Source organism: Scyliorhinus canicula, chromosome 1, assembly GCF_902713615.1.
Source record: "Scyliorhinus canicula chromosome 1, sScyCan1.1, whole genome shotgun sequence".
Classification (NCBI taxonomy): Eukaryota; Metazoa; Chordata; class Chondrichthyes; order Carcharhiniformes; family Scyliorhinidae; genus Scyliorhinus; species Scyliorhinus canicula.
Window position 1 is genome coordinate 127,345,903 of NC_052146.1, and position 26,462 is coordinate 127,372,364.

At 50.3% G+C, this 26,462-nt stretch overlaps 1 protein-coding gene across 2 annotated transcripts in view; it reads right to left on the reverse strand.

The window, feature by feature from the left end:
* LOC119967274 (chloride intracellular channel protein 4) overlaps positions 1–26,462 on the reverse strand; it is a 165,759-nt gene that overhangs the window by 16,620 nt on the left and 122,677 nt on the right. For both annotated transcript variants that reach the window (XM_038799594.1, XM_038799604.1), the window contains exon 4: positions 16,290–16,396. In XM_038799594.1, coding sequence (XP_038655522.1) covers positions 16,290–16,396 — 107 coding nt within the window. The remainder of the gene's footprint in view (positions 1–16,289; positions 16,397–26,462) is intronic.

Genomic DNA, 26,462 nt, shown 5'->3' on the forward strand with positions numbered 1-26,462 from the left:
CAATGTAGAGATAGATCTCAAGGCAAGCATAGCTTTAGGTGTGTGGTGAATGTGATTCACACTATATATAGTTGCCAATATCACTCCATGTATATATGTTCGTTATCTACCCATTGTAAGTGTAGTTGCACTATCCGACCACCAGGGGGAGTCACTCTGGGAGTATGCGAGAGTTTGTACTGGGCTCCTCCCTTGGCTCCACCCAGGACTCCTCCCCCTGGGACCGATGTATAAAGATCAGTGCCTTAGAGCCAGCTTGCCATTTCACCTGAAGTTCAACGACGAATAGGCTGGCTCTATTGTAAGTGTATTAAAGCCTCTGTTCAGATCCAACAACACGTGTTCGCTGAATTGATGGTTCCATCAAGGTGCTAATAGTGGGGTACGGTGGTGCAGTGGTTAGCACTGCTGCCTCAAAGCACCGAGGACCCAGTTTCAATCCCAGTCCCGGATCACTGTCTGGGTGGAGTTTGCCCATTCTCCCCATGTCTGCGTGGGTCTCACCCCCACAAACCAAAGATGTGCAGGGTAGGTGGATTGGCCACACTAAATTTGCCTTAATTGGAAAAATAATGAATTAGGTACTTTAAATTTTCAGCTGCACTCTCAGACAGATGTCACCATGTTATGCTATACTGCCATTTTTCTAATCATTTTTATTATTGTCTGTTAATGTGAGTTATATTTTCAAAGCAAGAAGAACTTCTTTATGTTGCTGGGATTTGATTCACTCATGTCTTCCTGGGCTGTCCACAGTGGCTGGTGTTATAAATGTGGATACTATACTTAGATGCAAGTGATTATTCCTTTTGTGTATCTGATGACATTAAAGTGACATTCCTGAAATGGCTTGCGTGTACAGAATCAAACAAATAATAAAATATGCAGCTTTGGAGCTATCTGCCTCTGTTTATCGCACAACTCCACTCAATCTACCCACAGAGATTCAAATACTGGGTGAGGTTGCAGCATGATCAGGGGAACTGGCTGCTTGAATCAACTATAAAAGAAAGTGAGATTTAACCTCAAGCCATCATTGAAAGTAGCCCTGAGGATGATTCTGGGCACCAAGTACTGTATATTTAATATAATAATGCAAAAAACTGGATTTGACTTTGCTTACATTTGTGAACTCATTCTGCCAATCATTATTGGGCTAAACTCTAAGCCATGAAAATAGACAGCTTCCATAGAGATTACATTTGAGGCATTCATCTAGTTGGTGCTGAAATATATTTCATGAAAACATTGATTTGCTGTTTTTCATGACACAGCTCATGTTGCTTCAATCTTATATTACTTAGAAATGATAGAGTGTGACATGACCTTGAAAACTACTTTGCTGAAGTGCAGTAACAAATGTTGATGTTAATCAACTTTCTGATAGTCAGAGAACAGTCCTCGTGTAAAGAAAGGCAAAAACCATCACCTTCTGACTGCCCTTGGTCCTGAGAAGTGATCAAAGGGTGCCCACCCATCAGTATGCCTGAGGCCTTTCACAACCACTGGGCTCGCAAGATATTTAATCTTGGGGGTGGTTGGGGGGGGTGTTCCACTCGCCGATGTTTCAGCAAGCAGGAATGGCAGCGGGGACGGAGAATGGAGGGGGTGCCCTAAAATGGCTCTCATGCCAGCAGGAGTTCCCTATTTGATTGTCCACACCCCTGACCAGTGACATAATAGGGCTCACACCATGCAATGACGGGAACCCTTTTTGAATTCATTTGAAGAGAACTAGTGGACCTCCCTCTTGGAAAATCCTTCCACGTATGAAAGTATCTAATTAGATGTTTGAAAATCCATGCTCTTGTATGTCATGTGCCTGAAGGAAGGTAGGTGTTCAGCTCATTGATGCTTCACCCTGAGCTGTTTTCATTAGTGGTGGTTTGCTATTGCCTTCCACTCTCAGGCAGGGAAAGGAGGCAAGTCCAAAGTCTACCTCAGGCAGAATGGGAATTGAACCTGCACTGTTGGCATTATTCTAAACCACAGGCTAACTATCCTGCCAACTGAGCTAACCAGCACCCTTTCATGTAAACCTGTCCAAATGCACTTGCCTACACAGACTAGGATTCCCCAAGGACTATTTGCACTCATACACCCAGCCAGTTACATAACTAGGACATATAAGAAGCAGCTTTACGAAACTGTAGGAAAACACCAAGAATTTTCTTTAACTCCCTTCGTTCAACCAAATCAAAACTATACAGCAACAATGAGCTGCTGAGAGATACATTGCTTTGAACAACAAGAACCCAACTCAGTCTTCCCTTAAATTGTCTGTTGTATTTTGGTGCTTTTCCCGTTACACATTGCTTAGGCAATGGGATCATATAATGAGGACATCTTCTCATCATTACAATAATTCAAACTTTTAATGAACCTTTTGCACAGGTTACAAAGGCAGATTTTAGCTCAGAGGCTGGTAGCTCAAATTGGGAATTTTCCCCACTTGGCAGACATGTCCCAGTGGAAAGTGCACTTTATGCGTTATTTTCCTTCCGGGAAGTTCGGGTGAAGAGACTTCGGTCTGACGTTCCCAGTAGAAGACTGGTGAAGGCCACAGGGATGGCTGAGTGCCAATGCGGTTAAAAGGGCTACCTCGATTTCTAGGACAAAGTCTAGGCCGTCTTAGAAAAGGATTACTTGAGTGAGTATGTTTAGACAGGTGCAGAGAATCGTGGAATCACAGAATCCCTACAGTGCAGATGGAAGTCATTCGGCCCATCAAGTCTGCACCGATTCTCTGAAAGAACACCCAACCTCGGCCCACTCCCCCATCCTACCCCCATAACCCCATCTAACATTTGGACACTAAGGGCCAATTTATTATGGCCAATCCACATAACCTGTCCATATTTGGAATGTGGGAGGAAACCGGAGCACCCCAAGGAAACCCACGCAAACACAGGCAGAACATACAAAGTGTTCACTTTGCTCGATTGACATTTCTATGAGTTTCTAATAAGTTTTTTTTTCTGTGATCTCATTTGTCAATGTATCAATGCTTACTTGCACAAGGTTAATAGGGTTCACGTGCTTACAGTATCTGTTACCAGTAATTTAATGGTCTATTTGATAAGGTTGAAGAATACCAGTTTTTCTTTTTAAAAAATTATGATTTTTTTCCAAGCAGTTTCACTCACACCACTGTTACTATAGGATTCATTGGTTCTTTACACAGTATAAACTGGGTGAATGGAAGTGCTATGAGTTACCATGTAAGATATGAAGAGTTACTGGGGGTGGGTATCAGTTGGTATTAAGTTAGCATGGGATCTACAAGGGATTTAGGGGCTGGGTGGGGGACAGCTGTTGACATTGAGCTGACATGGAGGCAGCATGGCTAAAATATTGTGAAGTTACCTTTCAAAAGATTCTGAATCCAGAATATGATTCATAACTCCTCTGAGGGGTTGTGAACCATGGGTCAGAAGAAGCTGGAATAATTCCTTGGAAAGTATGAGTGGCTAAGATATGCCTACCCCGCAATGGATCTGGCCAGGTTGGGGGTGCAGGGTGTGGGCTCGCCATATACATCCCTATGCTGTACCAGTGAAAACTGGAGGCTTACGGAACGGGGGCTGGAATCCTGAAATTGGGTCCAACCTACCATTTGAAGCCAGCCCCATTGCTCATTACATTTTTGGACCCCGCGAACAGGATAATTGCATTATCAGGAATAGAACAGGCCTCAAGTTTGATGCCTGATAATAGCGATTTGAACAAAAATATAAAAGCAATAACAACCTGTGGTTATCCATCTCTTTCAACATAGTAAAATGTCCCAAGAACGTTATCGGAGAAAATTTGTCACTTAAAGAGATAATTGCCTATAACTTCCTTGGAGCGGCAGACAGTGGTGGATCGCCATTTCATAGTGACTTACCTTCACTTGAAATCCAAAGCCCCTGTCTCGCCCATATTCCTGATTCAGGCCATGTGAGGCTAAAAAGTGTAAAAGGAGTGGAGTGAAGGAGGACACGCCCCCTTTTTACAGCACTAGATGTCGTAAAGTAGGTGAGTCAAAGGGGACCATGGAAGAGACACGATGGGCGGAATTCTTTGACCCCCCGCCGGGCCGGAGAACTGCCAGGAAGGGTGGGGCGCGGCGTAAATCCCGCCCCGCCGCCCCAACGGCGAATTCTCCGGTGCCGGTTTTGTGGCGGGGACGGGAATCGCGCCGGTCGGGGGCCCTTGGCAGCGCCCCCCCCCCCCCCCGGCGATTCTCTGCTCTGCGATGGGCCGAGCTGTATCAATATTGCCAGTCCCACCGGCGTTAATTACCCGTGGTTTATACCAGTGGGACCTGGGCGGCCTCCTCGGGGGGGGGGGGGGGGGGGGGGGGGGGCATGGTGGCCTGGCCCGCAATTGGGGCCCACCGATCTGCGGGCCGGCCTGTGCCGTGGGGGCACTCTTTCCCTCCATGACGACCGCTGTAAGGCTCTGCCATGGCTGGCGCGGAGAAGACACTCACTGCGCATGCGCAGGAATCATGCCAGCGGTTCTGGGAACATGCTGGCGCTCCTGCGCATGCGCCAAATCGTGCCGGCCGGCGGAGGCCCTTCAGCGCTGGTTGGTGCGGCGCCAATCACTCCAGCGCCGGCCTAGCCCCCAAAGGTGCGGAGGATTCCGCACCTTCCAGGTGGCCTGACGCTGGAGTGGTTCATGCCACTCTTTGGTGCCCGTACGGCCTGCCTGCCGGATACCGGAGAATCCCGCCTAATAAGTTTCAACGGTAATTGAACGGAATGGGGTAGTGGTTCAGACAGCAGTTGGAGGCCAGGGAGAAGGGGGGGCAGGTATGGGGCCTGGAAGGGAGGGCTGGAGACTGGGGCAGTTTTGGGTTTGTACATGGGGGTAGAGGTAGGGGGCGGATGATGGAGTCAGGTACGGACACGGGGAATGGGGGGCTGTGACACGGGGGTGGGAGTTTTCGGGGTGGGTGCCGGAGGCCCCGTGCATGGCTTGGTCTGGGTATTTAAAGCAGTGACTCTGGCAATGTTTTTCCCCTTCTAACTCTTTCAAAGTAACTATGAGGGTCAAACTGACAGAATTAGCGATTTAAGTTGTGTTGGTTGGATGATTCCCAGTCTACCACAATTGCCCAGGGAAAGTTGTGGATAATTGTGGGGGAAACCCTTATGTGGGAACTTCCAAAAGGGATTCCCCAGCACATTTTTGGGGTACTCCCCAAATGCAGCACTGCGGAGCAAGGAAGCTATGACTCATTAGGACAGGTGACTGAAAGCTTGGTTAAAGAGGCAGGTTTTAAGGAACAACTTAAAGGAAGAGGGAGGGACAGAGCCTTGGTGCCACAATTATAATGCCTGAAATGCTCTGGGTGACTCTGATAATATTATTGACCCCACGCCCACTTCCTCCCCCCCACCCCCCACCCCAAACAACACCCATGACTATATAACAACCATAGTGAGCATCACACTGTAAACAGAAAACTCCCATTCCCCGAGTGGCTGAGAAACGAGAGGGAGGGACCACTGAGTGTGAGTATTGAGACAGCATTATGTCACCGTTCATATAAAAAAAATATGTGATTATTTTTGTGGTTCTGGATTCATTGTAATGAACCTCGACCCAACCTTCTTTTGCTAGATTTTAAAATAGTGTTTGTCAAAGCAAATAGAACAAAAGACAGAGATGATAGAAAAATCCTCCCTCCTGTTGCATTGTATGTTTCAAAATATTTAAATGTCCTGAAATATCCAAGTACTTTTTTCACGAGGCGATGATGAATTGCTCATGCTCACTTTCACTGGGTTTGGGCAATGTATTTATTCAGAAAAGTGATATTAATACTGAAAGAACTGAAGTGAATTGTCAGCCCCAGCTGCACAATGACTAATCTCCATGGGATGGTATGTTTTCTTTTTTTCACCAGCCCTGTTAGCCTAGTCACGAATCAGAACGGGCATTGAAGTGGCTTCAATAACTCCATTGTCTCCATTTCCAAGAGGCCAGCCAGTGACTGCAAGGAAATGAGCTCAGTCTTGCATGACTTCAGAGACTGATGAGTTATTTAACCTACTGCACTCTTTAAAACTCACTGCTTACCACACTACGTGACCGGTGTGAGGTTGGGTGCTCAGATTAGGTTCAATTCATTCAAAATATTTTAAAGTTTTCATTTAACTTTAAGGTAATTTACTTCAGAAAAAAGAAATTGAAGATATATTTACTCATACAGGAATAAGACAAGAAACCATCTGGAATTCACCTCCTCAATCCCTGCAGATTCATGTTACACTACTCCCCACAGGAATCATCAACCCTGTACTTTGTGCAAGCCAGTACTCTTCATGTGTTAGTTTAAACCTAACTTGAGCTTCATTACATGTTCATTCGCTTCAGTGTATTTATTGTATTCATATTGTCAAAAGACAAGTATCTCTAATGTCTGTCCATCCTATTAATACAAACAGCAACAGCTTTATCAGTTATAAGTTCACGCAAATCCTTTTTTCTTATTTTGGGATATGGCATTGCTGGCAAGGTCAGTATTCATTGTCCATCCATATTGAGAAAGAGGTTGGGAGCCTTCTTTCTGAAGTGCTGGAATCCAAGTGTCAAAGATACTCCCGCTGTGCTGTTCGTGAGGGCGTTTCAGGATTGTGACCCAGTGACAATAAAGTAATGCTGCTGAGTCAGGATCATGTACAACTTAGTTGGAAACGTAGAAGTGATGGTGTTCCCCCACATCAGCTATCCTGGTCTTCCTATCGCATAAGTGTATACAATCAGATTAGAGCTGCCACTGGCACATTGGTTAGCTTGCGACTGCCATCGAGTCAGAGTGGGTTGGGCTGCCAAATGTCATCAGGTCAGGTCCAGGCTGAGAATTAGAGTCAATTGGTGAGCAGAATTTTGAGCTCTCTCCATTGCCAGGCACAGAGGTGGGCAGGCGCTAAAAATGGCACCACCAGCCTGCATGGTGGTTTTCAAGCTCCATCCGCTCCAGAGTTCTTTTTGCAGAGGAGGTGGGGGGGGGACCTAAGCAGAAACCTAACTTTGGGACAAAGTTGATTTCTTGAGGTATGGTTTTGTCAATTGTGCCGATGCAAATAAGGATCCAAAGCCCTTTGGCATTTGGCACGGGGGAGGAGAATCAAAGTTTATGAATCAGGCCCGGCGCCGCTCCGGTGATTCTCCAGGCCCCGAATATCCGCTTTATCCGTGAATTACACCACGCAGCTGGGGGGGCATTGCCAGAGGCCCGCCCTGCGATACTCCGCTCCCAGTAGGCCGAGTTCCCAACGATGTGGTTCTAACTAGGTATGGCTGGTCAGGAACCTTGCGTGGCGGCTGCGGACTCAGTCCACGGCCGCACTGGTGAGGGGTGAGGGGATCAGCATCCGGGGAGAGGGGCGTTATGGCAGCTGTGGCAGCGATCGGAGGAGGGGCAATGCCACAGAGGAGTTTCAAGACAAGATAAGGTGCGGGATTCTCCCCTAACCGGCGAGGCGGGCCGTACTGGCGCCGAGGAGTGGCGTGAACCACTCCGGCGTCGGGCCGCCCTGAAGGTGCGGAATCCACCGCAGCTTCAGGGGCTAGGCCGGCGCCGGCGGGGTTAGCGCAGCGCCAACTGCCGCAGAAGGGCCTCCGCTGGTCAGCGCAAGTTGGCACATGTACAGGAGCGCCAGCGTGTACTAGCATCATCCCAGCGCATGCGCAGGGGGGTTCCTCTCTGCGCCGGCCATGGCGGACGATTACAGCGGCTGGCGCGGAGGGAAAGAGTGCCCCCACGACACAGGCCCACCCGCGGATCGGTGGGCCCCGATCGCGGGCCAGGCCACCGTGGAGGCCCCCCGCAGCCAAATCCCCCTGCACCCCCCCCCCTCATAGGACTCTGCAGGCCGCCCGCAGAGCCAGGTCCCGCCGGTACGGACCTGGTTTGATTTACACCGGCGGGACCGGCCGAAAACGGGTGGCCACTCAGCCCATCGCGGAGCGGAGTATCGCCGGGGGGGGCGCTGCCAACGGCCCTCGACTGCGCGACGTGATTCCCGCCCCCGCTGAAAAACCAGCACCAGAGAATCCGGCAGCCGTCGTCAGGGCGATGGGGTGGGATTCACGCCTCCCTCGGCGATTCTCCTGCCCGGCGGGGGGTCTGAGAATCCTGCCCCAGAAGTTTAAAAACACTCCCATGTTGCTTGAGTGGGAACCAATGAAGGTCAGCCAGCACTCAGGGTGTTAGGGGACCGGCACTTTGTGCGATTTACAAAGGGTGGAATGAGGGAGACCATCCAGGAATGTACTAGAATAGTTAAGTCTCGAGGTAACATGGGCAGCACCGTAGCAGAGTTGCTTCACAGCTCCAGGGTCCCATGTTCGATTCCCGGCTTGGGTCACTGTCGGTGCAGAGTCTGCACGTTCTCCCCGTGTCTGTGTGAGTTTCGTCCGGGCGCTCCGGTTTCCTCCCATAGTCCAAAGATGTGCCGGTTAGGTGGATTGGCCATGCTAAATTGCCCTTAGTGGTAGCCGGGATAGGGTGGTGGTGTGGGCTTAGGTAGGATGCTCTTTCCAAGGACTGGTGCAGACCCATTGGGCCGAATGGCTTCCTTCTGCATTGTAAATTCTAAGATTCTAACAAAGGCATGAATAAGAATTTCAGCAGCAACTGAGACAAGGATGATGTTATAGGGATGGAAATAGATAGTCTTCGTGGTGGTGCAAAAGTGTGGTTGGAAACCTATCTCGGAGTCAGCCATTTCACCAAGGTTGTGAACAGACTGGCGGCGTAATCTCAGACTGTTGCCCGGAAAGAGGATGAACCCTGAGTTTTATTTTGCCCATACATAAGTGGAGGAAAGTTTTGGTTATCCAGTTTTGGCATTCGATAGAACTGTCAACTTCTGATTGGCCCACAGCTCTTGGCAGGTGGGGCCTCAGCCATCAGGGTCCTTGATTCCAGGGTGGCGCAGGACTCTCATCAGCTCTCCAGCTGGCGGGAAAGAGGCAAGCAACGTTGACTAAATAGAACCCAACGTTTCAGGTCAGGAAAGATAGATATTTAGTAGGTGTTAAGCCAGTGGAAAGGGGAAGGAAGAACAAAAGGGAAGGTCTAGGTGAGAGCAGAAGGCTGGAGAGATTAAAGAACAAAATATTCTATGGTCCAAAAGCCAATGATAATGAGTCCGGTAAATAAACACAGCAGCCATGTAAATACAACATAAAGGGTTAAAGATAGAAACGAGACATGACCAAACCAGCCAAAGAAATAAACAAGATGAAGGCAGAGGTTATGATCTAAAATTGTTGAACTCAATATTGAGTCCAGAAGGCTGCAGAGTGCCACAGTGAAACATGTGGCAATGTTCCTCATTCTTGCATGGAATTTCATTGGGATACTGTAGCAGTCATGGGCAGAAAGGGCAGAGTGGGAGCAAGGTAGGGAATTTTTGTGAGGGCCAGGAAGAATCCAGAATGAGTTTGTAGATTCAAGCAGAAAGTAACTTTATTTACAAGCATGTGTACACAGCGCCAGTTGCTCACTACTGGTCCCCTCTCTAGCTGGTACTACACTGGCCAGCTCTTTTTATGCAGCTGTGCAGCTAATGATTGCTTCCCCCCCCCATCCCTTTCATTGGGGGAGCTCATATTGGCCAAATAACATGGAGTAACCAACCGTCCCCAGCCAATAGGATCCAAGCAGGTTATAACAAGAATCAAAAGGACAAGTGACAGGATGTTCAGGGTCATGCTTGCAGAGTAACTTGTCATTAGATAGACAACCTCTCCCCCACACTGCTACATTCCACAACTACTTCTCAATATCAACAGTTCTACAATTAGTGCTCCTTAGAATAAACAATTGAGAGAAGTTCAAAGTTTGGAATTCACCATTTTGCATGTCCCGACATTCTGTTGTGCTAAAATCAATTTTCACTGCACAATCTCTTATTCCGACTATTCTTTCTCAGAATCTCAAGTCTGTGGAATGCCAGATATCCCTGTCTTTTACTCCTCCCACAATCTACAACAGTGCTTCCCAAACTTTTTCCGAGGTTAATCTCATTTTAATGCCTCACATTTTGTGTGAGCCGAGAGTGAAAACTTGGGTGGCGCTCGTTTGGGGGAGCAGTTGAGAGTTGGGGTGTTGATTGAAAGGCAGAGTTTCTTCAAAAAACAACACCTATCTATTCATAAGTTTCAGTTACAGCAGCAATTGCCTCAGAAGCTGGAATCAGATGTAACGGTTTTACAATTGAATAAAGGCCACTACAAGGACATGAGGGAGGAGCTGGCCAGAGTTGATTGTGGAACCTAGCAGAGAAGATGGCGGAACAGCAATAGCAGGGGTTTTGGGGGGTTATTCGGGAGGCACAAGAGAAATTCATCCCAAGGAAGAGGAAACATGCTAAGGGGAGGACAAGGCAACCATGGCTGACAAGGGATGTTAAGGACAGCATAAAAGCAAAAGAAAGAACATTCAGAATATGTGGCAAGGATTAGTGGGAAGTCAGAGGATTGGAAAGCCTTTAAAAGTAAGCGGAGGACAACTGAAAAAGCAATGGAGGATGGGGAAAGATGAAATATACGTGTGAGCTAGCTAGTAATATAAAAGAAGATTGCAAGAGTTTTTTTTCGATATATGAAAGGTAAGAGAGAGGCAAGAATGGCCATTGGACCATAAGAAAATGAGGCTGAAGAAGTGGTAATGGGGAACACAGAAATGGCAGAGGAACTGAATAGGTACTTTGCGTCTATTTTCACGGTGGAAGACTCCAGTGGCATACCAGAACTTTAAGAGAGTCAGGGGGCAGAGGTGAATATAATGGCCATCACTAAGGAGGTGCTGTGGAGGCTGATAGGTCTGAAGGAGATAGCTGAGGAGATTGTGGAGGCATTGATGGTGATCTTTCAGGAGTCAAGGAGAGTCCCAGAGGACTGAAAAATAGCTAATGTAAGACAGTTATTTAAGAAGGGAGGGAGGCAGAAGATGGAAAATTATAGGTCGGTTAGCCTGACTTTGGTCGTTGGTAAAATTTTAGAGTCTATTATTAAAGATGAGACTTGGAAGTACATGATAAAATGGGCAGAGTCAGCATGACTTCATCAAGGGGAGGTCATGCCTGACAAATCTGCTAGAATTCTTTGAAGAGTGGTTAGCACTGCAGCCTCATGGCGTCGAGGTCCCAGGTTCAATCCCGGCTCTGGGTCACTGTCCGTGTGGAATTTGCACATTCTCCCGAGTTTGTGTGGGTTTCGCCCCCACATCCCAAAAGATGTGCAGAGTAGGTGGATTGGCCATGCTAAATTGCCCCATAATTGGAAAAAATGAATTGGATATTCAAAATTTATTTAAAAAAAGAATTCTTTGAAGAAGTAACAAGGAAGTTAGACAAAGCAAAACCAGTATACGAGATCTATTTGGATTTCCAGAAGGGCTTTGTCAAGGTGCCGTACAGGAGGCTGCTGAGATATGAGCCCATGGTGTTAGGGACAAGGTCCTGGTATGGATAGAGGATTGGCTGACTGGAAGAATGCAGAGAGTGGGGATAAAGGGGTCTTTTTCAGGATGGCAGCCGGTGACTAGTGGCGTGCCTCAGGGGTCTGTGCTGGGACCACAGCCTTTCACAATATACATTAATGATCTGGAAGAAGGAACTGAAGGATTGTTTCTAAGTTTGCAGATGATACAAAGATAAGTAGATGGATAGGCAGGGTTGAGGAAGTGAGGAGACCTGGCCAGGCTAGGAGAGTGGGTAAAGAAGTGGCAGATTCAATACAATGTCGGAAAGTGTGAGGTTATGCGCTTTAGTAGGAAGAATAGAGGCAGTGGCAATTTTCTAAATGGGGAAAAGCTTCAGAAATCTGAAACACAAAGGGACTTAGGAATCCTCGTTCCAGATTCTCTTAAGGTTAACGTGCAGGTTCAGTTGGCAGTTAGGAAGGGAAATACGTTGTTCGCATTCATGTTGAGAGGTCTAGAATACAAGAGCAGGGATGCACTGCTGTGGCTGTATGAGGCTCTGGTCAGACCCCATTGAGAATATTGTGGGCAGCTTTGGGCCCCGTATCTAAGGAAGGATGTGCTGGACTTGGGGGTGGTTTCGAGGGGAATGAGGGGCTTGTCATACGAGGAGCAGCTGAGGACTTTGGGTCTGTACTTGAACTAATTCAGCAGGGGGATGGGAACCTAAATTGTAGACCCAGTGTACAGGATGTTGAGAGTAGTGAGGTCAGGGATAGGGTTAAAAGTTCGAAAGAGGGCACCGGCAAGCAGGACACTGGTTTGAAGTGTGTCTACTTCAACGCCAGGAGCATCCGGAATAAGGTGGGTGAGCTTGCAGCATGGGTTGGTACCTGGGACCTCGATGTTGTGGCGATTTCGGAGACATGGGTAGAGCAGGGACAGGAATGGTTGTTGCAGGTTCCAGGATTTAGATGTTTCTGTAAGAACAGAGAAGATGGTAAAAGAGGGGGGGGTGTGGCATTGTTAATCAAGGAAAGTATTACGGCGGTAGAAAGGACGCTTGAGGACTCGTCTACTGAGGCAGTATGGGCCGAGGTTAGGAACAGTAGAGGAGAGGTCACCCTGTTGGGAGTTGTCTATAGACCTCCGAATAGTCCCAGAGATGTAGAGGAAAGGATTGCAAAGATGATTCTCGACAGGAGCGAGAGTAACAGGGTAGTTGTTATGGGGGACTTTAACTTTCCAAATATTGACTGGAAATACTATAGTTCGAGTACTATAGATGGGTCAGTGTTTGTGCAGTGTGTGCAGGAGGGTTTTCTGACACAGTATGTAGACAGGCCAACAAGGGGCGAGGCCACATTGGATTTGGTACTGGGTAATGAACCCGGCCAGGTGTTAGATTTAGATGTAGGTGAGCACTTTGGTGATAGTGATCACAACTCGGTTATGTTTACTTTAGCAATGGGCAGGGATAGGTATATACCGCAAGGCAAGAATTATAGCTGGGGGAAAGGCAATTATGATGCTATTCGGCAAGATTTAGGAGGTATAGGATGGGGAAGGAAACTGCAGGGGATGGGTACAATCGAAATGTGGAGCCTTTTCAAGGAACAGCTACTGCGTGTCCTTGATAAGTACGTACCTGTCAGGCAGGGAGGAAGTTGTCGAGCAAGGGAGCCGTGGTTTACAAAGGAAGTTGAAGCACTTGTCAAGAGGAAGAAGAAGGCTTATGTTAGGATGAGACATGAAGGCTCAGTTAGGGCACTTGAGAGTTACAAGTTAGCCAGGAAGGACCTAAAGGGAGAGTTAAGAAGAGCGAGGAGAGGACACGAAAAGTCGTTGGCGGATAGGATCAAGGAAAACCCTAAGGCTTTCTATAGGTATATCAGGAACAAAAGAATGACTCGAGTAAGATTAGGGCCAATCAAGGATAGTAGTGGAAAGTTGTGTGTGGAATCAGAGGAGATAGGGGAAGCATTAAATGGATATTTTTCGTCAGTGTTTACACTGGAGAAAGACAATGTTGTCGAGGAGAACACTCAGGTTCAGTCGACCAGGCTAGATGGAATTGAGGTTCAAAAGGAGGAGGTGTTAGCAATTTTAGAAAATGTCAAAATAGACAAGTCCCCTGGGCCAGATGGGATTTATCCTAGGATTCTCTGGGAAGCCAGGGAGGAGATTGCTGAGCCTTTGTCCTTGATCTTTATGTCGTCTTTGTCGACAGGAATAGTGCCGGAAGACTGGAGGATAGCAAATGTTGTCCCCTTGTTCAAGAAGGGGAGTAGAGACAACCCTGGTAATTATAGACCTGTGAGCCTTACTTCGGTTGTGGGTAAAATGTTGGAAAAGGTTATAAGAGATAGGGTTTATAATCATCTTGAAAAGAACAAGTTGATTAGCGATACTCAACACGGTTTTGTGAAGGGTAGGTCATGTCTGACAAACCTTATTGAGTTTTTTGAGAAGGTGACCAAACAGGTGGATCAGGGAAAAGCTGTTGATGTGGTGTATATGGATTTCAGTAAGGCGTTTGATAAGGTTCCCCACGGTAGGCTATTGCAGAAAATAAGGAAGTATGGAATTGAAGGTGATTTAGCGGTTTGGATCAGTAATTGGCTAGCTGAAAGAAGACAGAGGGTGGTGGTTGATGGCAAATGTTCATCCTGGAGTTCAGTTACTAGTGGTGTACCGCAAGGATCTGTTTTGGGGCCACTGCTGTTTGTAATTTTTATAAATGACCTGGAAGAGGGTGTAGAAGGATGGGTTAGTAAATTTGCAGATGACACGAAGGTCGGTGGAGTTGTGGATAGTGCTGAAGGATGTTATAGGATACAGAGGGACATAGATAAGCTGCAGAGCTGGGCTGAGAGGTGGCAGATGGAGTTTAATGCGGAAAAGTGTGAGGTGGTTCACTTTGGAAGGAGTAACAGGAATGCAGAGTACTGGGCTAATGGCAAGATTCTTGGTAGTGTAGATGAACAGAGAGATCTCGGCATCCAGGTACATAAATCCCTGAAAGTTGCCACCCAGGTTAATAGGGCTGTTAAGAAGGCATATGGTGTGCTAGCCTTTATAAGCAGGGGGATTGAGTTTCGGAACCACAAGGTCATGCTGCAGCTGTACATAACTCTGGTGCGGCCACACCTGGAGTACTGCGTGCAGTTCTGGTCACCACATTATAGGAAGGATGTGGAAGCTTTGGAAAGGGTTCAGAGGAGATTTACTAGGATGTTGCCTGGTATGGAGGGAAGGTCTTACGAGGAAAGGCTCAGGGAATTGAAGTTGTTTTCGTTAGAGAGGAGAAGGCTGAGAGGTGACTTAATAGAGACATATAAGATAGTCAGAGGGTTAGATAGGGTGGACAGTGAGAGTCTTTTTCCTCGGATGGTGATGACCAATACGAGGGGACATAGCTTTAAATTGAGGGGTGAGAGATATAGGACAGATGTCAGAGGCAGTTTCTTTACTCAGAGAGTAGTAGGGGTGTGGAACGCCCTGCCTGCAATAGTAGTAGACTCGCCAACTTTAAGGGTATTTAAGTGGTCACTGGATAGACATATGGATGAAAATGGAATAGTGTAGGTCAGATAGGCTTCAGATGGTTTCACAGGTCGGCGCAACATCGAGGGCCGAAGGGCCCGTACTGCGCTGTAGTGTTCTATGTTCTATGTTCTATGAGTTTAAGTATGATGAGGGGGATCTCATTGAAGCTTACAGAATACTGAGATGCCTAGATAGAGAGGACGTGGACAAGATGTTTCCACTGGTCGGAGAGACTAGAACCCGAGGGCACAGCCTCAGACTGAAGGGACAATCCTTTAAAACTGAAATGAGGAGGAATTTCTTCAGCCAGAGGGTGGAACATTGCCGCAGAATGCTGTGGAGGCCAAGTCACTGAGGCCTTTAAGATGAGATGGATAGGTTCTTGATTAATAAGGGGATCAGGGATTACAGGTTGGAGACAGGAGAATGGGGATGAGAAACTGAGAAACATCAGCCATGATCGAATGGCGGAGCAGACTCAATGAGTAAAATGGCCTAATTATGCTCCTATAGCTTACGGTCCATTAGGCCACCCCCACCAACAATAAAGCAAGCATTTAAAGGGGCCTCGCAGCTGTCAAAAATCAGTCTGAGCTCCACAGTAGTCATTACCGTCACTTGTGACCCCAAAATCACATTTCATGACTCTATGGGGGGTTACATCCCACAGTTTGGGAAACCCTGATGTAGAAGCTTTAAAAGCGCAGCTTAGAATCACTTCATCCCTAGTTTCTTGATTTCACTGACTTCTCTTTTGCTCCTTCTTAAACTTAGTGCTGTCCTGCACTATGAGCCTCAGCCTAATACCCTGGTTTTTAAATGCTGTTTATTAGTGTCCAAAGATATGCAGGGTAGGTGGGATTACGGGGTTAGGGCAGGGGAGTGGGCCCAGGTAGGATGTTCTTTCGGAGGGTTGGTGCAGACTCAATGGGTGAATGGCCTCCTTCTGCACTGTAGGGATTCTATAATTCTAAAGTTTGACCAACACCTCACTGGCAATAAATACATCCCAAATCCACCCTCTCAAAATGCAAGAATTTAATCCATAACCAAATTACACAGCTTGTTCAAGAGTAAAATTAAACTCACCATAGTCAACAATTAGAGAGTGTATTGTGTGTGTGTTCCTGTGTTGATACTTTGAATTGATACTCAGAAAATTAATGCCAACATCCCACCATTCCCGTACCAGCCTCCCCGGACAGGCGCCGAAATGTGGCGACTAGGGGCTTTTCACAGTAACTTCATTGAAGCCTACTCGTGACAATAAGCGATTTTCATTTTTCATTTTCATTTTTCTGCTTACCTTCATTAGCTTCAGGCTTAGAATTTTTGATGTAAGCTGAGAACTTTGCAAAGATATCATTCCCAGCTGTGTTGGACTCTGGGTGCTTTGTGCCAAGCTTCATGTACCTTCAGAAACAAAAAATATAACGAGTGAGAAATTCAAACAAATCACATTGATGAAAATTGCAGCATCTTTGCAACATTCCAAAATGGTTTCAACCTCCATTAGAGCAGTGGTGTTCAGGCCAGTTTTGGTGCATGCTACAGGGAAGATCTATAAATTGGCTGCCCGGAGCAGGATGTGGGCAGTTACAGTTTAAAATGAAAAATGAAAGGAAAGTCATTGTGGAGGTCATATATAATCACAAATGGATATTACGTATAGAATGGAGGTGCTGCGGAGAACTTCATTCATGTTGTACCGCTTTCTAACGATGCTATACTGACTACCTGCTTCTTGAATTATATCATTGAGCAACACTGCACATGCAGAGGCCCACAATGCTACCCACCCACAGGGAATCAAGAAACAAATATGTTCCCCAGAATCTCCTATCATTTAAGCTTGGTACCTGCTGTACACTTGCATCATCAGACAGACTGATCAGTCTTTCCTCAAGACAGAGGCTTATTAATCAGGTTATATTAAATTAGAACTCATCTTTTTTTGAAAAAGTGAATGAAACATTTCTTAAAGTGAGGGAGACAAGAACTGGAGTGTAGGGGAATGGAGTCATTCATTTATTATTGCACTTTTTACAACATCCCAAAGCACTGTGGCCATCTAAAATGGCCACCCGCAAAGTGTGATGGGAAATGTGGCCAAGCTGGAACACAGACAGGCTGCAGCCTATAAATATCCAAACTACAGCTCAGATTATGCAGAAACTAACACAGGAAAAGGGCCATTAAAAAGGTCTTCTCAGGAACAATAGAACTATCCTGTCAATCACATCGTCAGCATCACCCAATCACTGCTCTGAACACTTCCAGGCATGGCCACTGAGTGCCCATCACAAAATTGATGGGACAGCTCTTAATTGGACTTGATCGATCAGGGGGATGGAGCCCTGATCAATTGATTGACAGCGACCCTTCACAAGAGAGACCGTCCACAAAAGGGGCAGGGAAGATCCAAGCCGATTAAAAGCATTGCGCAGCCATCACCCGCTCTCTCTCGACTGCAGCATCAACAGCTACCAACACCAGCCAAGACCAAGAGCCTACGCCATCCACAGAAGGACGACAACAGAGAACACAGACTACCTACAAAACTGCAACCTCCGCCAATCTACTAGAACCAGATAAGGCCTCATCTACTCTGGAAGTCACCTGGAAGTAAAGTCAAGGACGTTTGAGTGTGTTAGTTATAATCCAATGTGCATGAACGTGTGATTAATTAAGTAAATCTTGTGTATGTCAAATAAACTATCGTACTGAACAAACTTCTGTCATCATTTGTCCATCGTATATGGGTTAAACACACTGTGGTTATAAAAGAGCAACAGCACTTTTAAAAGCTGTGAAAAGCTTTTGAAGCGTATAGTCACTGATTTTATGTTGTACACACAACAGCCAATTTTGTGCTGAGCAAACATCCAAAAACAGCAAAGTTAGAACGGCCAGATAACCTGCTCCCCTGAATTAGGCTCAGGCTCAACTATTGGCCAGTCACTGGAAGGATTCCCTGCTCTTCTTGTTTCACAACCACCTGGGGGGGGGGGGGGGGGGGGGGGCAGATGTGGCCTGAGTTTTTATCTCATTCAAAGGACAATTTGCACTGGAGTGCCAGCCTAGATTTTTTCTCCAGTGTCCGGAGTGGGAGTTGGAATGGAGATTGCTATTGACTGAGCCACCGCTGATACCATGGTTAACCTAAAGCACTCTCAAGAGTAGATGCAACTCTCTTCTCACGACACTTTCCACGCCATCCATCCTGAGCCTCTGACTGAGTTTACCAATCAGTGCCCATGGAATTAACAGCAGATTCAAGAGTGGTCAAAGGCCAGTATCCAAGGAGTATCAGCAGTGCATCTGGGAGGAATTTCACTTTTAGAATGCACCACAGTCCATAGATTTTACATAGGTTTCAGTCATATAATAACCCCACTGTCAATAATTTTGGTTCCGGTCCCTCCCTGGCAGCGAAAATGAGGTTAGCCCCACACCGGCATGCAAAACACATATTTGCATTTATTTAAACGTGATTACCGGGTTGGACCCAGTATGCTCCCCGCTTCCGCTGTACCCAGCCCCTCTTAGGTGGAAGTCACGCAGGCGCAACTTACTACAAGTATTTACAAGCAGAGACTGGACGCCATGGCTGCGGAGGGGGAACGGGATCTAAAAAAGAATACTGAAACACCATTGAAAACAGTTGGGCTAGGGCAGCAGTGGCACAGTGGTTGGCATTACTGCCTCACGGCACCGAGGGCCCGGGTTCAATCCCAGTCCCGGGTTACTGTCCGTGTGGAGTTTGCACATTCTCCCAGTGTCTGCGTCGGTCTCACTCCAACAATCCTAAGATATGCAGGGTAGGTGAATTGGCCACGCTAAATTGCCCCTTAATTGGAAAATAAAATGAATTGGGTACTTTAAATTTATTTTTTTTTAAAGAAAGCTATTGGGCTTGCTGCGGGTAATAGCGGAGAGCAACTTGGCGGCCAAGTCCGTGGACTTACTATGTCTCCCTCGGGATCAGGGTGGCCTGGCTCAGACTGCCATTGCTGTAGTATGTCTTTTAAAAGCGCTCCTTTGGTGCTACCTACAGTCTCCTGGCTGCTCACACTGCTGAGAGCTGCCTGTATCCCTTAAATGCTCAAAAGGCCTCTGGGTGCCCACCCAGGCACCCTCACACCTCAGCTATATCACGAAGAGGATGAATAGGGCCAAGTTCCATCAGAGGCCCACCAGTTGATGGCGCTCCTCAGAAGCGCTGCCCCACTGCAGAGGAAGCAGGTGATCAGCAGGTCTCACCCAAACCAGAGGGCTCTCCCTGGATCTCTGCCCCTCTCAGGGCAGAGGCCTCAGTAGTTACCTCAACCCCTCCGAATCACCAGCTGTCTTCTCCTGGTGAGGCTGGCAGCGCTGACTGCCTCTGTCACCACCTCCCACCCCATGTTCTGGAGGGCATTCGTGAACCTGTGGCCCACCCGAGGGAAGAGGGTGTCCCTCTTTTCCTCATTGGCATGGAGCTGTGGTTCCATCTCAGACTCCCAAACTCAAGGGACAGGTCTTCTGTGAGCCACCTTGGTGGCTGCAGTGAGTGTGTGGTACGTGGGGCATGTAAAAACAGCTCCAACGTCCAGGCTCTTTAGCACTAACTCCAGTTCCAGCGGTTAGAACATGCGTTGGGCTAGGAATTGCTCTGAATATCGCCAGCAGAGTGCTGGATTTGCATGTCCTGAATCTCTTTCTGAATAGTGCCCCCAACGGGAACGGAAATTGCACGCAATTCAGTCCCGGTGTCAACACAAGTCTCCCAAACGGAGAATCCTGCCCCTGGCTGATTGCAGCAAAAACATGATAATTGACATCAATGTTACCGAGATTGAGGGATGTTGTGAGGGTCTTCCTGGTTGTTCCCTTATTTCTCCTTTCTTTGATTTTTACCATTACATTTTTGATTCATGGATGATTTGTGGACACGTGTCTTTAAGGTAGCCTGTATCTTTAATTCAAAGAGAAGGATCCAGAAGGCTGTACTGTTTTAGGCTTGCTGACATCAATGATGACTATGATTGATTGATTTGTCTGGTAGCCAATGAATTGGCTCAAAGGGCTGTGTTCTGCCCGATAGCAGGTGGTGATCGGATTTGATCCCATTGGAATGATTTTTATAGTACGAGGTTCCAGTTTGATTCTGCAGTCTGGATGGGGGAATATAACTACCTCACACCAAAAAGATCTAACTAATCCTCTCCATAGGGTCACTGTGAGGGCTGACTCTCTCTCCAGCGAGTTTGGGTGGCATTCTCTTGACTGCAGAGGCTTGATGTCAAACCACGAGCTAAAAGCAAGGTTTGATGTAAAATAAAGTGTCTATCCAGAAAGTTATAGGCCTGAATATGAACCACGAACTGGAGGCCCAGTTTGATCAGAAATAAAGGGCGCGATTCTCCGCACTCACGACGGTTCGGAGAATAGCGGGCGGCGCAAATTTTCACGGCAACGCTGGTCCGACGCCCTCTCGCTATTCTCCGAACCCCGCACAAACTACAAGTCGGCATTCCCGGCAAACTCCTCGAAAGCGCCCCGGACACGACCAGAATCGCTACTTATTGGCCCCCCCCCGCTATTTTCCGGCAGGATGGGCCGAAGTCCCGACGTCATCACACACTGTTTTCACGCCGGCCAACACACCTGCTTTTCAAGTTCGTCAACCAGTCGTGCTGGCTGACGACAGCTTCGAGGAGGTGGGCGCACCGCTCAGCGCACTGCTGGAGTCTGGCCACAACGGGGAAGGCATCCCCGAGAACGGGAGGGGGTCCAGAGCGGGGGGGAGTGGGGGAGACGGAGGGGGGGAGTGGGGGAGTCTGAGCGGGGGAGTGGGGGAGACGGAGTGGGGAGTGGGGGAGACGGAGGGGGGAGTGGGGGAGACGGAGAGGGGAGAGTGGGAGAGATGGAGGGGGGAGTGGGAGATGGAGGGGGGAGTGTGGGAGATGGAGGGGGAGTGGGGGAGTCTGAGCGGGGGAGTGGGGCAGACGGAGGGGGGGAGTGGGGGAGACGGAGGGGGGAGTCTGAGGGGGGGAGTGGGGGAGACGGAGGGGGGAGTGGGGGAGACGGAGGGGGGAGTGGGGGAGACGGAGGGGGGAGTCTGAGGGGGGGAGTGGGGGAGATGGAGGGGGAGACGGAAGGGGGAGTGGGGGAGACTGAGGGGGGGGAGTGGGAGTGGGGAGGGGGGTAGGGAGAGAGTGAGCGAGTGACCCGTCCAACCCCGGTTACAAAATGTCTGCCACCATGCCATGGCGTGCCGGTCACAAGGACACAGCCGCTGGTTGCCCTGTGGCTTACGGCCACAGGCCACTGACGCACCGGTGAGGAGGACGTAGTTAACTGCCTGTTGGATGCAGAAAGTGACCAGGGGTTAGGCTGCCCGCGTGTCAGCAGCGCGACCAGGCCACCGGGACACACAGGTATCCCGTGGCAGGCGGCTGCTGAGGTGTCGACTAACCTCCGTCTAACATGTCCCGTTTCTCTGCCCCCCACCACCCTTCTGTAGGTTAGCACAATGTGAACAGAACGGCTATGTTCTGCGCAATGGTTGGGGCCGCTGCACTGCATTTGGCGATGCAGCAGCATCCACAGCCACAACCCGCAGTGGCTGCAGGGCCAGCTGCAGCAGCAGAGGGAAGGGCCGAGGAGTTGCCAGTCGTCGAGCAGCATGGGGAGAAGGAGGAGGAGGAAGAGGAAGAGGAGAGAGTGAGGGTGCAGCCACGGCACCAGAGGCAACGACCAAGGCCGAGGGTGTACCGTGCCCGGATCTCTTTCCTAACAATGACGGACATCACCTGCAGGAGGAGACTCCGGCTGCATAGGCGGACGGTGATACATATCTGCCACCTCGTGGCGCACCTCGCCCCACGTGAACGGGGGGAGGACACGCGATCCCGGTTGCCATCAAGGTGACGGTCGCTCTTAACTTCTATGCGACCGGCTCCTTCCAGTCTCCGAGCGGGGACCTCTCCGGGATCTCCCAGTCATCGGTCCACAGGTGTATCCGGGATGTGACCGACGCCCTCTATGCCATCGCCGATCGCTACATCACCTTTCCCGAGGACCGAGCAACTCAAGACTCACGAGCTCGTGGATTTGCCAGGGTGGCCGGGATACCGATGGTGCAGGGAGCAATCGATTGTGTTCACGTCCCCATGCGCCCGCCTGCAGGGGACAGGGACGTGTTCACAAACAGAAGGGGGACATACTCCATGAATATCCAGGTGGTATGCGACCCCCACATGAGGATCATGAACCTCTGTGCAAGGTTCCCAGGGAGTGTGCATGACTCTTACATACTGGCGCAGTCGTACATCCCTGCGATGTTTGAGGGACGTCCCCCCCGGCTGAGGGGCTGGTTGCTAGGCGACAGGGGTTATCCGCTGAGGTCTTGGCTGATGACGCCTATACGGAGGCCTCAGACCAATGCGGAAACACGATACAACGAGGCCCATGCAGCAACCAGGGGTGTGGTGGAGCGCTGCCTTGGCCTCCTGAAGATGAGATTCAGGTGCCTGGACCGCTCCGGAGGGGCCCTGCAGTACCAGCCCGACAGGGTCGCTCGCATTGTTGTGGTCTGCTGTGCGCTCCACAACATCGCGATGCAGAGGGGAGATGACCTGCTGCAGGAGGCGGAGGGAGAAGCCAGTGGCAGTGGCGCCAGCATAGAGGAGGGGGAGGAGAGGGAGGATGAGGAGGAGGAGGAGGCTGGCGGAGTGGCGGGTGCAGCACGCAGACACGACCCAGGTGCTGGTGATGTCCAGGAGGCGGCACGACGGACCCGGCGAGGATGGCGGGCACGCGACGCCTTGGTGGCAGCACGGTTCACGCGTCGTATGCGACGTCCCCGCTGAACACCAAACCACCACCTGCATCGCTAGTCGTGCAGAGGGTCAACACACAACTGCCACCACCACAGCCCCCCCCCCCCCCCCCCCCTCTCAGTGTACACTGCTCCACTTAGACATCACCCTTACCACTGGGTCCAGACGGTATGGCACAACATTGATGGCTGTGTCAGAGGGTGTGATCAGTGCCATGTGGAATGATGACAGCCCGCTCTGTGAAGAGCTGTGAGCTCAGAATCGTTAGAGAGAGTCTGACCCATGGCAATAGCTGAACCATCCACCTTGGTGGCCGCTGAGTTCGTCACGGACACTCCATCACGTGCCCGCGTGGGCTAGCTGTGGGAGGTGGTGGGGGGGGGGGGGAAAGGGACTGCACACCCGGCACCGAAGTTTCACCGCTCGTCGACCCCAGCGACACTCGGTCACCATCACGATTCCTGTGGCTGTGGAACAATCACACGGTATTACAAGTAAGGTGGAACAGTGCGTTTAATGTTAACAAACATTTACAGGTGCCCTAGCCCCTACAACTAAACTGTGCCCTTCACCCGTGCCAACTTACTCAGTGTCTATCTTTGTTGCCTTACGGCCACTACGTCTAAGTGATTCCCCAGATGATACAGCAGGAGTGGAGGAGGACTGCTGCGAATCGCCCCCTTCGACTAGTTTCTCCTTCGGCAAGCGTTTCCTGGGGCGACCCAGCCTTGATGGGCCAGGCTGCTCTGCGGGCGTCTCGGGTAACGTTGTACCACCCTGCTCTGCCTGCTGCCCACTCGATGCACCAGGGATGGGACAGGGGAGGCCGAGAATTCCTGGACGTCCCGTGATGGAGTTAATGGGACGGGCCCCGAAACTTCCTCCTCCCTCGGGGAGCCTGGTGGCCCCCGGGCCTCACATTGGGACAGAGGGGAGGTTCCCCGTCGCGCCACCGACACCTGGCGCTGCCAGTCCTGGAGGCCTGCAACGGTATCCACCAGGATCCGAAGGTTTGCAGAGACGGAGTCCAGGGAGTTAGACATTCCCGCCAGGGACTGTGCGACCTCAACCTGTGAGTGCACGACACCATCCAGCACGTGTCAGGCGGTTGATGTTCTCCGTGACTGACTGCTGGGACTGTGCCATCGACTTACTGTGCCATCGACTGCTGTGACTGTGCCATGGCGTGCTGTGACTGGGCCATGACCTGCTGAGACTCGGCCAGGGCCCGCAGCGCACCGGCAATGTCATTTTGGCTCTGGCGCATTGCTGCCTGTGAGAGGGCAACCCTGTCCAGGGCCAAGGATGACGCCTGCACGTGAAGCCCAACGTCTTGCATAACCTGACCCATGGCCAAAACCGTTTCACCCATTGCCTCCACCGCGGATGCCACCCGTGCGGTGTCGGCCTGGGTTTCTGCCATGAGCGGCACCACTCCCTGCTCATGGACGCGGTTCGACTCCTCTAACAGCGTCTGCAGAGTCTGGAAGACAGCCCTCATCCCGTCATCGAGTCCCTGGGTTTCTTGATGCATCGGCTGTGCGGGTGGGTTGAGAAAGTCCAGGAACTCTGAAAACGTCTGGGAGCCAGTTGCATGCTGGGCCTGGCCTGGCCTCCGCTAGTCCGGGCCCTCGGCTGCTCCGACCTCCACCTGCTGTACCTGCTCAGCTGTGACGTGCGACCCAGACTGTGACCCAGGAGCCTCATCACTAAATAGACCAGCCGGGGTGAGTGTCTCTGGGATGGTGGATGGTGTGGGAGATAGCTGTGCCGCAATCTCGAGGTCGTCTTGGGTGGATGCCTCCTCAATGTCATCGGCCCGCCGAGAGGCCGCAGGGCGTTCGCAGGCCATTTCTTCAACTAGGGGTGTCGCCGCCCTCTGGGCGTCCTGCTCCCCTTTTGGGGAGGATGGGACTCCCTGCTGATCGGGCACCCTCTGTCGTGCGGCCCCGGGTGAGGTGGGGGCAGATGCCTGTGTCCGTCTGGAGCCAGACAGCCCTGGTCGTTCGGCATCATATCCTAGGGAAGAGAATGAAACAGCATATTTAGAGACGCTCGGCCAGGCGCTGGACGGTCCCAGTGGGCAGAGTGTGAAGGGACAGAGGATGGGGGAGATATCCCAGTGGGCAGGGTGTGTGAAGGGACAGAGGATGGGGGAGGTATCCCAGTGGGCAGGGTGTGTGAAGGGACAGAGGATGGGGGAGGTATCCCAGTGGGTGCGGGTGTGTGAAGGGACAGAGGATGGGGGAGGTATCCCAGTGGGCAGGCTGTGTGAAGGGACAGAGGATGGGGGAGGGGGGTGTTTGTCATGCAGGGTTGTCTCACTTGTTGCAGCTCCGCCAACCTCGCATTGCGCGATCTCCCGGGTGGCAGATCCGCCAACAAGGTCCAGAGCCCTCTGCTCAAAAGTGGTGAGGGGCTGCAGGATGGGCGAACCCCCTCCCGTCTTGTTCCGCTCACGGGTGTTGTGAGCGGTCTTGTCCTGTTGGGGGAGGGGACATAGGTAGATCATTACAATACGGCAGGTATCAGCAGTCCGTTCAGATACTGGCACAGTTTGGGGGTCAAGTTGTAATAAGACGATTGCATCTCTCCACGGGGGCCAGAGCGCTGGGTCTGTGACAACTTTGTGAACCACCCTCAACTCACTCTGCCCCAATCCCCCTCCACCCCCCGTGCCAGGGGGGGGAGGTGGGTGATTAAGTAAAGGGGGGGAGTGATGGTTGTGACCCGGGGGCACCCTCTTGGCACTTACCCTGGCAGCCCTGGTGAGGTCGTGCATCTTCTTCCGACACTGGTCAGCAGAGCGAGGGATCTGCCCCACAGCACTGACGCAGCAGCAACCTCACGCCAAGCCTGGCGCACCGCGCTGGCAGGGTGGCGATGCCCTCTACGCGGGCAGATGATGCCCCTCCTCTGCTCGATGGAATCGAGCAGCGTCTCCACATCAGCCTCCACAAATCGCGGGGCTGCTCTCCTCAGCTCCGACATCTTGGCCTGCAGTTTCTGTGCTCGCCCGCGCCTTTTTACGGCGTCGGGCGGCGTCACGTGGGCGTGTTCGTAGCGTCGCAGCGTTCCGGCGTCATCGCGCACGTGATTGACACGGCCCCGCTCCTAGCCCATTTCCCGGACATGAATACCTCGGGAAATGGGTCATGTGGGGCCGTCGCAAAACCCGGCCGTTTTCACGGCCAACTTCGCGATTTTCCGCGGGTGCGGAGAATCGCGCCCAAAGCGTCTCTCCAGAAAGCCTGCTGACTGTAAGTGCTGTATTGAATGAATAACTCTACAAAGAATACCAATATCAGCTGTAAACCAGAAACTTTAATGCTGTGAGGAAAGCATGCTGAAAGGGCAGCACGGTGGCCTCGTGGTTAGCATAACCGCCTCACGGCGCTGAGGTCCCAGGTTCGATCCCGGCTCTGGGTCACTGTCCGTGTGGAGTTTGCACATTCTCCCCGTGTCTGCGTGGGTTTCGCCCCCACAACCCAAAAATGTGCAGAGTAGGTGGATTGGCCACGCTAAATTGCCCCTTAATTGGAAAAAATAATTGGGCAATCTAAATTTAAAAAAAAAAAGGAAAGCATGCTGAAGAACCACCATTTGAAGCAAAGACTATTTTGACCCTTTCCACCCCTCTGTCTTGTGTGTAT